We start from the raw sequence: 13,839 nt of genomic DNA on the forward strand, positions 1-13,839 counted from the left end.
AACAATATAGTCAGTGACTCTCAGTCCACGGTCACACCGGCGATGTCGCCTATTATCCTGGTCCGTAGTTCCGTGACTAAGGAATGAAAACAGTATAACAAAAAATCCTTAGAGTTGGCTACAAGGTATTACAGACTGTATTTCCTACTTATATTAGTTATTTGCTTTTACTTACGTTCAAAATATGAAAGATAATTTTCGAAAACCCTGTATTATGGGAAGTGTGAGATGTATTTTAGTAACAGAAGTATCTGAAGAAGTAGGACTCACACAGGAATGCCCAGGCATTGAGATTTAAGTCCTATTCTTAAGTCTCACACGTAAAAGAAGAATAAAATTGAAAGACAAACGGGGGCTGTGTCAATAAAGATCATTTGTTTGTTTAAGACCAAAGCTACATTGGGCTATCTGCTGTGTTCACCGCGAGAAATCAAACTTCGAATTTTAGCGTTGTAAGTCCATATACTTACCGCTATCTCACCGAGGGTCATAAACAAATATAAAAGAGCCGTCCATATAGTTGGTAACGGTTATAGTAATAGATCGAATATCATTTTAAGTGATCAATGTCTGATTAGACTGAAGTCTAATTAAATTAGGGACGTATAAATAAAGATAACATATTTTATTTTCATCTGGATTTAGAATCCTCTATACAGCTTGAAACGGCTATAGTAACGGATCAATATTTGATTAAACTGAAATTACGTCTACCATATTCTGTGACAGTTTTGGATCCAATAATCTAAATCAGTGGTTCTCAACGTGGGATGTATAATTTGGTATTTCGAAACTTTTTGTTTTCACTATAATGTTTCATGGTGGTGTCACAAATTCAAATTACAAGCAGCACAAAAGTCAGAGTTTAAGGTTAAGATATATAATAACCAAATATCTAGATTAAATTGTACTGAGTTGTCAGCTTTTAATTTTTCTTGTGCGAAATTTTGAATATATTTGACTATTCAGCACTTTCAGATCCCTAGTAGTTAATTATTTTACGTCTGCTTCAAGCACTTGCTTGCTGCCCTTAGAAACGCCATATTTCTTATTGGACCAGGGTTAATAAACAATTTGCCCTCCAGTGGCACAGCGGCATGTCTGCGGACTTACAACGCAAGAAACCTGGTTTCGATACCCGTGGTGGGCAGAGCACAGATAGCCCATTGTGTAGCTTTGTGCTTAATTCCAAACAAACAAACAAACTAATAAACAATTTATAATATAGTATGTTGTATCACTTATTACATAAAACACAATGGAAATTCAAACTGTGTATTTTCACACTGAATATTACGATTTCTTTTAGTCGTCCGTCAATAATCATATTATTTTTAAACATGATTTTTTGTGTGACATTTTATACCAAATGACTGTGATACATCACAAATAATAATTGGTAAATGTTTACTCCTTCCTAGAACTAAGAGGGTTGGATGGCACATACACCCTGATCATAAGTTTTATTGTTACCTTCTGAAAATCAACTTTTAATTAATTATATATTTACCCCGTATAATGACTATTTCTGAAAAGTTACAAAACTATGAATATCGTTATCTTGTGCTTCATGCTGCCAAAGAGGTATTTTACGAGTGGAATATATACTAAAACTACGGTTATGTTCTATGATGTCTAAAACATAAGATATATATCTGTTATCAAGCTTTCTGGTAGCTCAGCGATAACTCTGGGTCTCTGAAGGCTTTTCATGCTAAAAATCGTTTTATGTACCCGAGGTGGGCAGAGAACAGATAGCCCAATGTGTAGCTTTGTGCTTAAAAACAAACAAACTCTTTTAATCAGAATGTGTTTGTTTTTAGCACTATAATTTCCCCATTAATTAGCTATTTTGTTTTTGATTGAAGACTTTGCCTACCGCAGTTCGGAGCTTCTTAAACATGACAAACAACTTACAGTATAATATTGTTGAGTCAGCGAGGTCACGTGACTCGTTCTCTCGAACCTTCGGGAATTGTCGGGAGATTACTAGATATAGGGTAGTCTGGTATATATAAGAGGGTGACAACGTGACGGGACAATAATGTGTGTGTAGGTAATGAGTAATTGAACTGCAGTCAGAGAGAGAGACGTATTGTTGAAGTTAACGTTCGTTGTTATAGCGTTTGTTTTAGCGCGATTGTTGAAATTAAGTGTATCGTAAAGTTATATTCGGAAAGAATAAACCAGTTTTATTAAGTAAGGACTTGTGTCGCTAAACTTTCGTCGGAACGAAGTTACAGAAAGTTAATTAACAAACGGAGACGTAACAATATGTTGTATCACTCATTACACAAAAACACGATGGAAAGTAGTACTATTTAATTCCACACTGTGTATCATGGTGTTTTGTAGCCATGTTTTAAGTATAAATGTTGGTTTTAAAAGATGCTGCGTTAGCTATGCTATTTTATAAAGATGTCACAATACGAAGTTTACAGGAAACAAGAATTTAAAGACTTTTACGTGATTAATTAACTTGTCTGATCATATTTTAACGTATAATAATCTTCCATGTGAAACATGTGAATAGGGGTTGCTTATGTTTGATGTGGTTGTACATCATTAGTTCCTAATCGTATTGCATCAGAGCATTTGATATTTGGACGGAAAGTTTATCAGTTTTAGAATTTAAGTAAGCAGCAAGTAAGAGTGGTTCTAAGGAAGGAATAATTGTCAATAACGTGGTCATATGACCAGAGGGTTTACAACTCTCAGTCAACAGTATGTTGTTCGAAGGTCATGTACAGTTCTATATAAAAGAACAGGTTTATATTACATACGACCAGAAGTTTAAAAAAAACAGAAGGAATAAAATTCAGGACGGCCAAGCAGAAAACTAGTAAGTGAATATATATTATTGTCTTAGTATCATGATAATAATATTTCTATTAAGTTAAAGCTGAAAGTAAGATCACGGAATGAAGAAAAAAAAAAAAGATCCAATAAGTTCTTTGCATTCGCTATTCACGAATATGGACGTTTCCTTGTTATGTATGTGTTCTTCCATAATAATTAATTCATGTCTGACTTAACAAGGAATTAGTTGGTTATTTGCTGTGTTTTTAAGCACAAAGGGAAACAATGGGCAATCTGCATTCTGCCCACCATGGGCACCGAAACTCGATTTTTAAAGGTGTAAGTACCCAAACTTACTGTTCAGGGAGGAGGAGTTTGTTATGCACAAAGATACACAATGGGCTATCTGTGCTCTGCCCACCACGAGTATCGAAACCCGGTTTCTAGGGGAGGTGGAGGTTAATAAGGAATGAAAAGAAAAAATGTTATATAAATAAATGTGTTAATATTGAAATTCGTAACGAGTTCGATGTTTGAACATCTAGTTGGTGGAAAGCATTATGCCGCATTCATGTTTTCTTTTTTTTTTGTTCAGTAGCTTTATCGGCTGGGTGTGGCCTAGTAGTTTGCTTGCCGAGCTCAGGATCAAATGGTCAAAGGTTCGAGACGGGATGGTACTAATACCGTCGTCACTTTCAGTTGTGAGTGCGTTAAAAATAGACAGTCAGTTCTCTATATTTCGTTTAAGGAGTCGGGCAAAACCTTCGGTAAAAGCAGATATGTTTTGGTTTTGATAGTTCAGTGCACAGTTATCGTACTTAAAAAAAACTCAAGTGCAAATCATACACGTTTACGTCGGAAATATTTAAAACTATACATCGTTTAAAAAGTTTTAATTAAAAGAGAATCATGGCATAAATGCTTATATATCAGGTTATGAGCAAAATGTATAAACTCTTGAATTTAAATTCAAATATACATGAACGTTTTAATCAATTTAAAACGAAAATGAACAAGGGCAATTTATTTGGTATAAATATATCTTTCACTCTGTTTATTTTAAACGCTAACATGTCTGTTGTACGATATTTCTAATACATCAGGAAGTGAGATAGGCAAGTTAATCAGGACTTCCTTGTTTTGAATACCTATAATACCACATTTTTTATCCTGTTTCGCTTTCGTCCAAAGGTAATATCAAATGCACATGCATTTATTTTAGTTAGAATGTTGTAACTAACAGTAACCAAGTTTCTCGATTTTTCGCTTTATCTTTATGTTAATAAACTGTCTTCTCAATTGCGACTGAACATTGAATATGGGGGTTCGGATCCTCGTTACACCAAACATGCTCGCCCTTTCAGCCGTGGGGGCGTTATAATGTGACGGTCAATCCCACTATTCGTTGGTAAAAGAGTAGCCCAAGAGTTGGCGGTGGGTGGTGATGACTAGCTGCCTTCCCTCTAGTCTTACACTGCTAAATTAGGGACGGCTAGCGCAGATAGCCCTCGTGTAGCTTTGCGCGAAATTCAAAACAAACAAACAAACATTGAATATGGATAAAACTTTCTTCTTTTGTCAACATCGAAGTTGAGTAAAAAAAGACAATTTGATTTTAGCTTTGATATTGGTTTACCAAGTTAACTTTGTGTTACTTACTATCAATAAAAGAATAATTATAAAGGTGACGTGAAATGCTGTTAATCGAAATATTAAACATCACAAAAAAAGAATCATAAAATTGAATAAAGATACAGAGAGGGAATAAATTAGTCAGAATTATATACAATTTTATTCTTGAACTAGAAATACAAGTATTTTATACCTTTAAGTTGACATGTTGTTTGTATGAAATGTTATATTGTACGTTTTCCCAAATAATAAAATACTGAACATAACGCGCGAAGTTAAGTTACATTAATTATTAAATTTATACTTATAACAATAATTATTACAATTTAAAATAGCCCCCCAGTGACACAGCGGTATGTCTGCGGACTTACAACGCTAGAAACCGGGCTTCGATACCTGTGGTGGGCAAAGCACAGATAGCCCTTGTGTAGCTTTGTGCATAATTAAAAACAAACAAACAATATAACACGCTTGCAGACGTAGCCTTGCGATTTGGAGTAAGTCCAAAGTTCGTTCCACGATTTTACAGCTTTACTTGTGGAGGTGTTATACTGTGACAGCTAATCCCGCTTTTCGGTTAAAAGCAGTTGCATAGGTTGCGACTACTGATGACTGGTCAGTAATATTGCACTGAGCGAAAAATTCGTTAACCTCAGTGCATGTTGCCCGATGAAGGCTCCGGTAAGAGGGCCGAAATCTCGCAATAAAAGTATTTTAACGTAGAGAAAAGTCCGTTTATAATTGTACATATTAATTTACCTACGTTATGAGTCTTAAATAACAACAATCATATGTATTCCAGTAATTATTAAACACGAGTAGGACGAGACTATTAAAAATGATTTTATTGCCCATTGATTGAAATATTAAATGTTACTAACAAAAAGGTAAACATAAAATGTATCATAACAGGTATCGCTAGTTTTGTCTTGGTGTTGATGTGTATAATATTGAATATATTCTATTAGTAGTATTGGACAAACTACGAAAGGTCTGAAGTAAATAAATCGGGCTATAACTACTATATTCGAAAAATATTATTAATATTTACCTTGACTTTTAGGTAGTATCAAGTCTCATTTCTTCTAATACTGTAGAATATAAGGAAGAAAGATGTCCAAGACTTCTAAGGTTCTCGGATATAAAACCGTAGACGCTTTTATGGAGGAATGCCTGAGAGAAAAACCACCTGAGGAAGTTAAAACATTTTACGCAAACTGGGCTGCTAACTATGACAAGGTAGGTATAAAAAATCCAGCTTCACTTGCTCTAAGATAGGCATAACAAATCCAACTTCACCTGCTCTAGGGTAGGTATGAAAAATCCAGCTTCACTTGCTCTAAGGTAGGTGTGAAAAATCCAACTTCACCTGCTCTAAATCAGGTATAACAAATCCAACTTCCCATGCTCTAAGGTAGGTATAACAAATCCAATTTCACCTACACTAAGGTAGGTATGAAATATCCAACTTCACCTGCTCTAAGGTAGTTATAAAAAATCCAGCTTCACTTGCTCTAAGATAGGCATAACAAATCCAACTTCACCTGCTCTAAGGTAAGTTTGAAAAATCCAGCTTCACTTGCTCTAAGGTAAGTGTGAAAAATCCAACTTCACCTGCTATAAATCAGGTATAACAAATCCAACTTCCCATGCTCTAAGGTAGGTATAACAAATCCTACTTCACCTGCTCTAAGGTTACAACTTCTTTGACAATATAAACTTTTATTAATGTTGAACATTTTTGCTAGTGTTAATTCTTTTTTGTGAAGTTATCTATTTTGTGTGTGTTTTAACATTACATAAAAAGTTTCAAATCAACTTATACTTTCTAAGAAGGTAACATATAACATGGACGTTTTAAGATTTCAGTTACTTTATATGATGATGGTAAAATATTCAGTTAAGAAGGGTGTAGAGGATGTAGTTGATTCCTTGGGTTAACAGTTATATAATATGTAACTAAAATCCCTACAAATATCCTTCATTTCATTTTATACTGTTACACTATAGGATCTCGTTTCGCGACCAAATTAATGTACAAATATTATTATCAATCGGACTTAGATCATGTGCAGATGTTTTGTTGCAAGAGTTTTAAAATCACAGTTCTTACATTTCTATCTTGTGAGGTTTGGAGTTTATAATAATTATTCGATGCATAATGTCTGTCTATCATGTAATCTGAAATAATATAAAAGCGATAAGACTCGATACACTGATAAGACAATTTATAAAAACAAACAGACCTGAAATAGAAAAAAACATCGGGAAATGAAGTTTGGTTTGGTTTGAATTTCGTAAAAAAAGCTTTTTGAGGACTATCTGCGTTAGCCGTCCCTAATTTAGCAGTGATACATTAGAGAGAAGGCAACTAATCAACAGCACCCATCACCAAATCTAGGGCTACTATTTTACCAACGAATAGTGGGATTGACCATAACGTTATAACGCCCCCACGGCTGAAAGGGCGAGCACGTTTGTTGGGACGGAGATTCGAACCCGCGACCCGCAGATTGCGAGTAGAGTGCCCTAACCACCGGGCCGGTAAATTGTGCATAACTGGATATGAATATTCAAAAAGTATTTTATTTGACGTAGTCAGTGGGTTTTGTACTAACTGTTATCAAATGATTTGTTCAAAAGTAATTCAACAGAGGTCGAATTTCAAATTTCAACTTGCACAACAAACCCCCCCCCCCCCGACTTTGACCACAGGGCCACGCTGAGTTGCTTGAAAGGAATGTGGGGACTTTCTTTATATATGCACAATGGTGAAAGATTTTTAGGGCTCGATTTCTCCGCGAAAACCCAATTCGGGGAAAAACGATATTCCGATTCGGAAATGGAACATAAAAATGCAGTAATGAAACATTATTCCGGGCATTTTGGGTGTATCAGTTGCTCAGATATTCGTGTTAGTTCTCTTTAAGTCTTTAATAAAACATTTATACTTATTTTTCTTTATCAAAGTTTAAAATATTTCCAACAGAAGTGACATCTTTATCACCAAGGAATTTTTATTTGTTTGGATGAACAAGATTCAAAACAGAATCCATTAATATTAGGATTATGAATATAAAGTCTTAAACAATGTACTAAGCCTTTTTTTCTCTCTCTCTCTGTCGATGAGCAACAACAACAACAACATTGAGTAAAAAAACTTTGCAAAATGCTGTTTATATGTGTTTAAATGCCTGATCTTAGTAGTGGCTCTGTAGTATAAGTTATAATGGTTTAAGTTTATATTAGTTTTCCTTTTCCGTTGTTTTCATTTTTGGATGGCCCGGCATGGTCAGGTGGTTAGGGCGCTTGACTCGTAATCTGAGGGTTGCGGGTTCGAATCCCTGTCCCACCAAACATGCTCGCCATTTCAGCCGTGGGGGCGTTATAATGTGACGGGCAATCCCACTATTCGTTGGTAAAATAATAGCCCAAGAGTTGGCGGTGGGTGGTGATTACTAGCTGTCTTCCCTCTAGTCTTACACTGCTAAATTAGGGACGGCTAATAGCGCAGATAGCCCTCGTGTAGCTTTGAGCAAAATTAAAAAAAAAAACATTTTTGGATATCTTTATATATAGTTTATGTATAGCTATTACTTCCCTAAACAAAAATTCCGCCCTTTTGAGATATAACAATAATGTTCGAGATGTTGGGTATGGGACGAATACAGTTGATGGACTTTGACTTCAGACTTAGTAGGTGTTTCGGTAAAATTTTCAGAGATACCAGCTCGAAACTAGCTAGGGGCTTCTAGGAAATCGGGGGTTCTCAGAAACGCATTTCTCTTCACCCCACTTGCGGAGCAAGATTAACTTGAAATAGCTGCGTGAGTAAATAAACAAAAGGAGAAAATAAATAAAACTACGCATGTATGTGCGTATGTTGAAATACGTTTGCTGCCATCCAGTGAAACAACCAACAAAATTCCTATTTTATTGTTTGTTGATGAACAAATTAGTTTCTGTTCATTGATTACTTCTTACTTGTAATTTGTTTCTTTTGGATATTTTCAGCTTGAAGTATTCTTAAAAAAATACTAATGCTTTTAATCAAAGTTTTGAATAGTTTGTCAGCGAATAATTAACAACTTAATCTATAGAGGTAAAGCATTTTTCTACAGTTATCTTTTGTGGTTTTATAGGAAGTAAACGAATTTGATTACAACGGACCCAAAATATTTGCAGAAGCTTTCGCAAAACTGAATGTACCACGAAATGCCGAAATCATAGACATAGCAGCTGGAACGGGAGCTCTCGGAGAAAAGGTAAACTAATTAGTTACAGTTACTATAGATATTTTCTATGGTGCCTGTTTCTTTTGTAATGGAAATACCGTATGGTGTATTTAAAGCTATAAACCTGTTGTTTTTTTTTGCCAGATTTTGTATATATCATGTATCAAATACTGTTAACTTTAACGTAATGTTACGTACCTGCTTGTTTGTTAATTTCCGGTAGAATTTCTTTCCAAGGAACTTCAGCGGTACAAGTCCTATCTTGATTAAACCAGTTTATTCTTTCTAGATACACACTTTTAGTACACAGTAATTTCACAATTACTACGTTTCTAAACTTAACTACTTTTATAATATACACAATCTCGAAAACACACACTAGCTCGAAACAGAATCATAAATTACCTGGAACTCTCTCTTCATTCATTCCCGCAGGATTTCTTCTGTCGTAACAGTAATTTTTTTTTATATCGCAAAACTTTTCTTAAGTGAGAGCCATCTTTAAAGGATTTCAGTTCTTCAATTTGTTCTTTATCATTATGTTTCTGCAAAATATATTAAAGATGATATTGCCTAATAATGGTAAAGACTATTTTACAACAAGATAATTGAAAATTGTTAATTAAAGAAGGGGAATAGGATCGTCAAAAAAAAGTACAAAAATAAGTTGAATCAAAATAGAAAGATTATATTTTCAAGCCTACAACCAGTAACTCTTAAAAAGTAAACAAATTAGGCTGGAAGTGTAATCTTTTGTATTGTTTTGTGCTTAAAAACAAACAACAAAAACAACTGTTTACTTTTTTTAGAGTCACTAGTTGTAGGCTTGAAAATATAATCTTTGCATATTGTTCACCTTGTTTTTGTATTTTTTTGGATGATCCCTATTCTTCGGTTTGAGTTATCAGTTTTTAATTATCTTGTTTTTTAAGTTTTTATGTTCATTTATAGAGAATAAATTTTAAGATACGTACGTGTATATGCATTCAGTTGAATGTTACGTGTTTTTCAACAGTTTACTACTGCATTGGCTTTTTTCCCCCACCCAACCATTATTTACTAGTGAAGTGTGAATATATGTAGAATAAATCATCACTAAAAGAGTAGAGAAATCTACTATGGTAATCGTCTACTGTTAGAAAAACTCACTGAAATAGTCGAAGAAAACCATGTAGAGACAAAGTACAACAGCAAACTCTAGAAACAATAAAGAACAGCCGACTCGAGAAATGATGAATGGTCAGCTTGACAGTTTCCAATTAATGCGCTATAAGTTCCACAAATTATTTTATTAATGTGCATTAATTAGTAAAACACAATATTTTTTCAATGGCAGAAAGTAAAGGACTTAGAGAAATTTTTCAAGGAGAAAAAACGAAGACGCTTGAATTGATTTTAAAACTACCCTATTATATACTCAATACTGCATTCATTACTACTGTCCAGGTTTCAGTAGAATATTCATAGCCGATTTTTCTGTAGCGGCTTGTAAAACTATAATCAATAACAATAAGGCTGGAGACATTGTATGTTAATATACACATTGTTTACTCTAATAAAACGAAGCATTTTCGGCTATTATAATAGTGCTTAAATGGCTTCTAGCTTTCTGCAATGCTTCAATGGCTTCGAAGAGTTTTTGTTGGTGGCGAAAAGGAACTTAGAAAATTTTGAGGGTGGAAATCTCGATTTTCAAAAATCAACTTAAAACATAACCTTACAACCTTCGTAGGAGTTTGTGTAGTAGCTGTGCATAGATTTTGGCGCACTATATCCAGCCGTTTTTGCTGTAGGCTTCGAAGAGAAACTTGGCTAGTAGCGATGAAAAAAGTGATAAAATCAACATAAAGTTTTTGTACGGAATTAAAATGAATTATAATGTATTTAATAAAAGAGAATGTAAGAATGAAAATTAAATCCACGATGGTACAGAAAACAAAAACGAAACTTCGTAGCAAGTCTAAGCTTAGGCATTAACTGATCTGTTTGAAAACACCAAAACTGTATTTACAGTTTCCCTTACTGTAGCCGATCAATGACAAAATTTGATCACAAGTATTCGAGAATAATTCTGCTCCATTGTTATAGTCGTAGAGAGTCCTAAATACTTAAAGTATAGATGGACACAATAAATCTATCTAATGAAACTGTATACAGTGACCAGAACCTGTTACAGAATGTAATACCTCACGCTGAGTTCAGCTCATGACCTCAAACAAATTTAATATGTCCAAAATTAGAACTTGAGAAAAACTTGTAACACTATGAAATACTTACTATAGAGGATTGTGATACTTGCATACCAAATAGGTATGATGACTAAATTATATCTGCAGCTCGTACGTGAAATTCCTCAACCCAATTAGTGTGTTGCTTAACAATCTTGAATTCTCATTAAAAGTTTTGAAACACGGATTTAATGTCAGATTTGCGTTTCATAATACGCTTCAAAGTTTCAAGGATTACTAATGTCCGATATCAAGTCTTTCAGCAGACTTCCATCTTTTCATATCCTTCCCAATAGATTTTGGCACAAATTTATGACAATGATATCTGAGACACCAGTATACAAACAATGGTGCACCCATATTCATCCTTTAATGTGCGTGAGCTTCTTTCCTTGAGGACAATTGAATCAACTGGTTGACAGAGATGGTGCTTATCTTTCTAAGCCCTACACTATAGTACACGATGGGATACATGTAAAAATGTAGAGAGGACTTTCATAGTCCTTCCTTTGTTCAATAGATATTATCCATTCAGAACTGCCAGTTATAAACGCAGAGAAGATAGGCCGGCCAGTTCTATTAACATAATGTTTTCGGCTTCTTCTTTATGTCGTAGAACTCAGATCTTAATTGCAAAAATATTGTACAACCCTAATACAACACAATTTTGTTTTTCTGTACAATACGTGTGTGCTATTGTTTTATAGTGCAGATAGCTCATTGTGTAGCTTTGAACTAAGAAAATAACAAGAACGACACCAACTGTTTTGTAATATATGTTCTTCGTTTCAATCTCATTCAAATGTGAAGAGATTTAAGGCATAGGCCCTACATTAGTGGACAATAATATTTATTGAATGCTGATCATCTTATCTTTGTTTTAAAAGATTATTTATTTTATATAATAATCTGCGCAAGGAAATAACTAAACTGTTTGTTTTCTGTAATTGAAAGGGTAGTAATTAATTAGTTTAGTAGTTTTCTGATCCGTGCAATTTTACGAAACTGCTTCAAAAGAAATTTATTTCATATCTTATATGATAATGTTGTAAATATACTTAAAATATCATGTAATTCCCGAGTTTATAGTTATTTAATAATATAACTGTTCGAAGTAATTTACTGTGGATTGATATGCATTCTATTCTTTTCATTTCATTTTACTGTATTACAGTTGAATGCAATGGGTTACAAGTATATCGATGCTTTGGATGGAACACCAGAGATGTTAGATATCGCCAGAAAGAAAAATGTGTACAGAAATTTCTGCCAGTTCTTCCTGGGGTGTGGTTATGAGTCGCCAATCAAAGATGGTATGTTTTGATGAGGGATAATTTGTTAGTTTGTTTGTGTTTGAATTTCGCGCAAAGCTACACGAGGGATATCTGCGCTAGCCGTCCCTAATTTAGCAGTGTAAGACTAGAGGGAATGCAGCTAGTCATCACCACCTACCGCCAACTCTTGGGCTACTCTTTTACCAAAGAATAGTGAGATTGACCGTCACATTATAACCCCCCCACGGGTGAAAGGGCGAGCATGTTTGGTGGGACGGGGATTTGAACCCATAACCCGCAGATTGCGAGTCGAGTTTCCGAACCATCTGGTCATGCCGGGTTAATTTGTTAGAAAAAATGCATTGGTGGTTTTTGAAAGATGTAATATTTTTGGGGGCCTGTAACCATGAATACTCTGAACTATGCGATCATGGTATTTCAACTAAAATATTTAAACCACTAAAACATAAAAAATAAAGTTAAACTATGATATTCAAACATAAAAAAATGTATATAAAGTCCATCTGAATGTGTACAAATTTTTAATTCATGAAAATGATTCTACTGTACACCGACTTATTACCCATTATTCATATCCTGTGCAGTTATTGGAATCTGCATGTTTGATTTTGGTATATTTTCCTTTTTATTATTTATAATTTTCCTTTGATCGTGGTTTATATGCAGCGTTTTAATTCGTATAAAGATATATCAGTGATATTCTTGACTTTATACTTTTGCAAATATATTCTTATCATCCCTAAATCATGATTCATGAAGTCAACATTCCCTGAATTCCCATGACATTTTGCTTAGAGACATTATTTTTTCTTACTGATTCACACTACTTAATTTAACAGAATTATCCAACCAGCCCACGCTAGTATCCAACAGAATATTAATTAAGTATGGAACTAATAAAACAAAAGAGACAATAAAATATATTTCTAACCATAAGTTAAAGTGAAAAGCATCATTAAAATCCTAAACTAAATGACGTGACTTTAACATAGACATTATCCATTATAATTCTAACCTTTTAGATCTGACCTTTATTCACAGATTTCCATTGACCCTGGCACATGGTAAAGTTTTCTGTCTTTATCTGCTTATTGTGGTGGATAGCTTTAATTCTTAATTTACGTTTATCTCAGATTCTAACTCGACGGAGGAGGTGAGATTGCATAATTTACAAACAACTTCCGAAAACAAAATCTGGTTTGTAAGAGTCATAAAAGTAAGGAAAATTAAAGGATTGTTAGCTTAACAGTATATAGTAAAAAAAAGCGAAACCGGCAGTGAAAATTTAAATAACTGTCTGGGTGCAAATGAAAGTACAGAAAAAAACTGTAAGTAAGTATATCGTTTTGAAGTGTCAAGTAATAAATAACCACTTACCAACAACCAGTCAAAATTAGAAGCGCTATAGTTTCACTACAGTATAAAAATTCTGCCTGAATCAAAAGTCAAGAGTCTGGCACGGGCCATTATAAAGTGAAAACGTAAAAATTAAAGTAAAAAGCAATTAATAAGATATTTTTTCATACCTTTGTTTGTTTGTTTTTGAATTTCGCGCAAAGCTACACGAGGGCTATCTGCGCTAGCCGTCCCTAATTTAGCAGTGTAAGACTAGAGGGAGGCAGCTAGCATCACCACCCCACCGCCTAACGC

At 34.2% G+C, this 13,839-nt stretch overlaps 1 protein-coding gene across 3 annotated transcripts in view; it reads left to right on the top strand.

Moving 5' to 3' along the window:
- The window catches only part of LOC106478838 (methyltransferase-like protein 27), a 26,302-nt gene that overhangs the window by 9,767 nt on the left and 2,696 nt on the right, over positions 1-13,839 (top strand). For 2 of the 3 annotated variants that reach the window (XM_022382523.1, XM_013939413.2), the window contains exons 2-4: positions 5,529-5,670; positions 8,574-8,696; positions 12,069-12,207. In XM_022382523.1, coding sequence (XP_022238231.1) covers positions 5,545-5,670; positions 8,574-8,696; positions 12,069-12,207 — 388 coding nt within the window. In that variant the 5' untranslated portion in view covers positions 5,529-5,544. Of the gene's footprint in view, positions 1-2,757; positions 2,843-5,528; positions 5,671-8,573; positions 8,697-12,068; positions 12,208-13,839 lie in introns of those variants that run through there. The other variant, XM_022382522.1, reaches the window with a different exon arrangement.

The sequence above is a fragment of the Limulus polyphemus genome, unplaced genomic scaffold (assembly GCF_000517525.1).
Source record: "Limulus polyphemus unplaced genomic scaffold, Limulus_polyphemus-2.1.2 Scaffold254, whole genome shotgun sequence".
Lineage (NCBI taxonomy): Eukaryota > Metazoa > Arthropoda > Merostomata > Xiphosura > Limulidae > Limulus > Limulus polyphemus.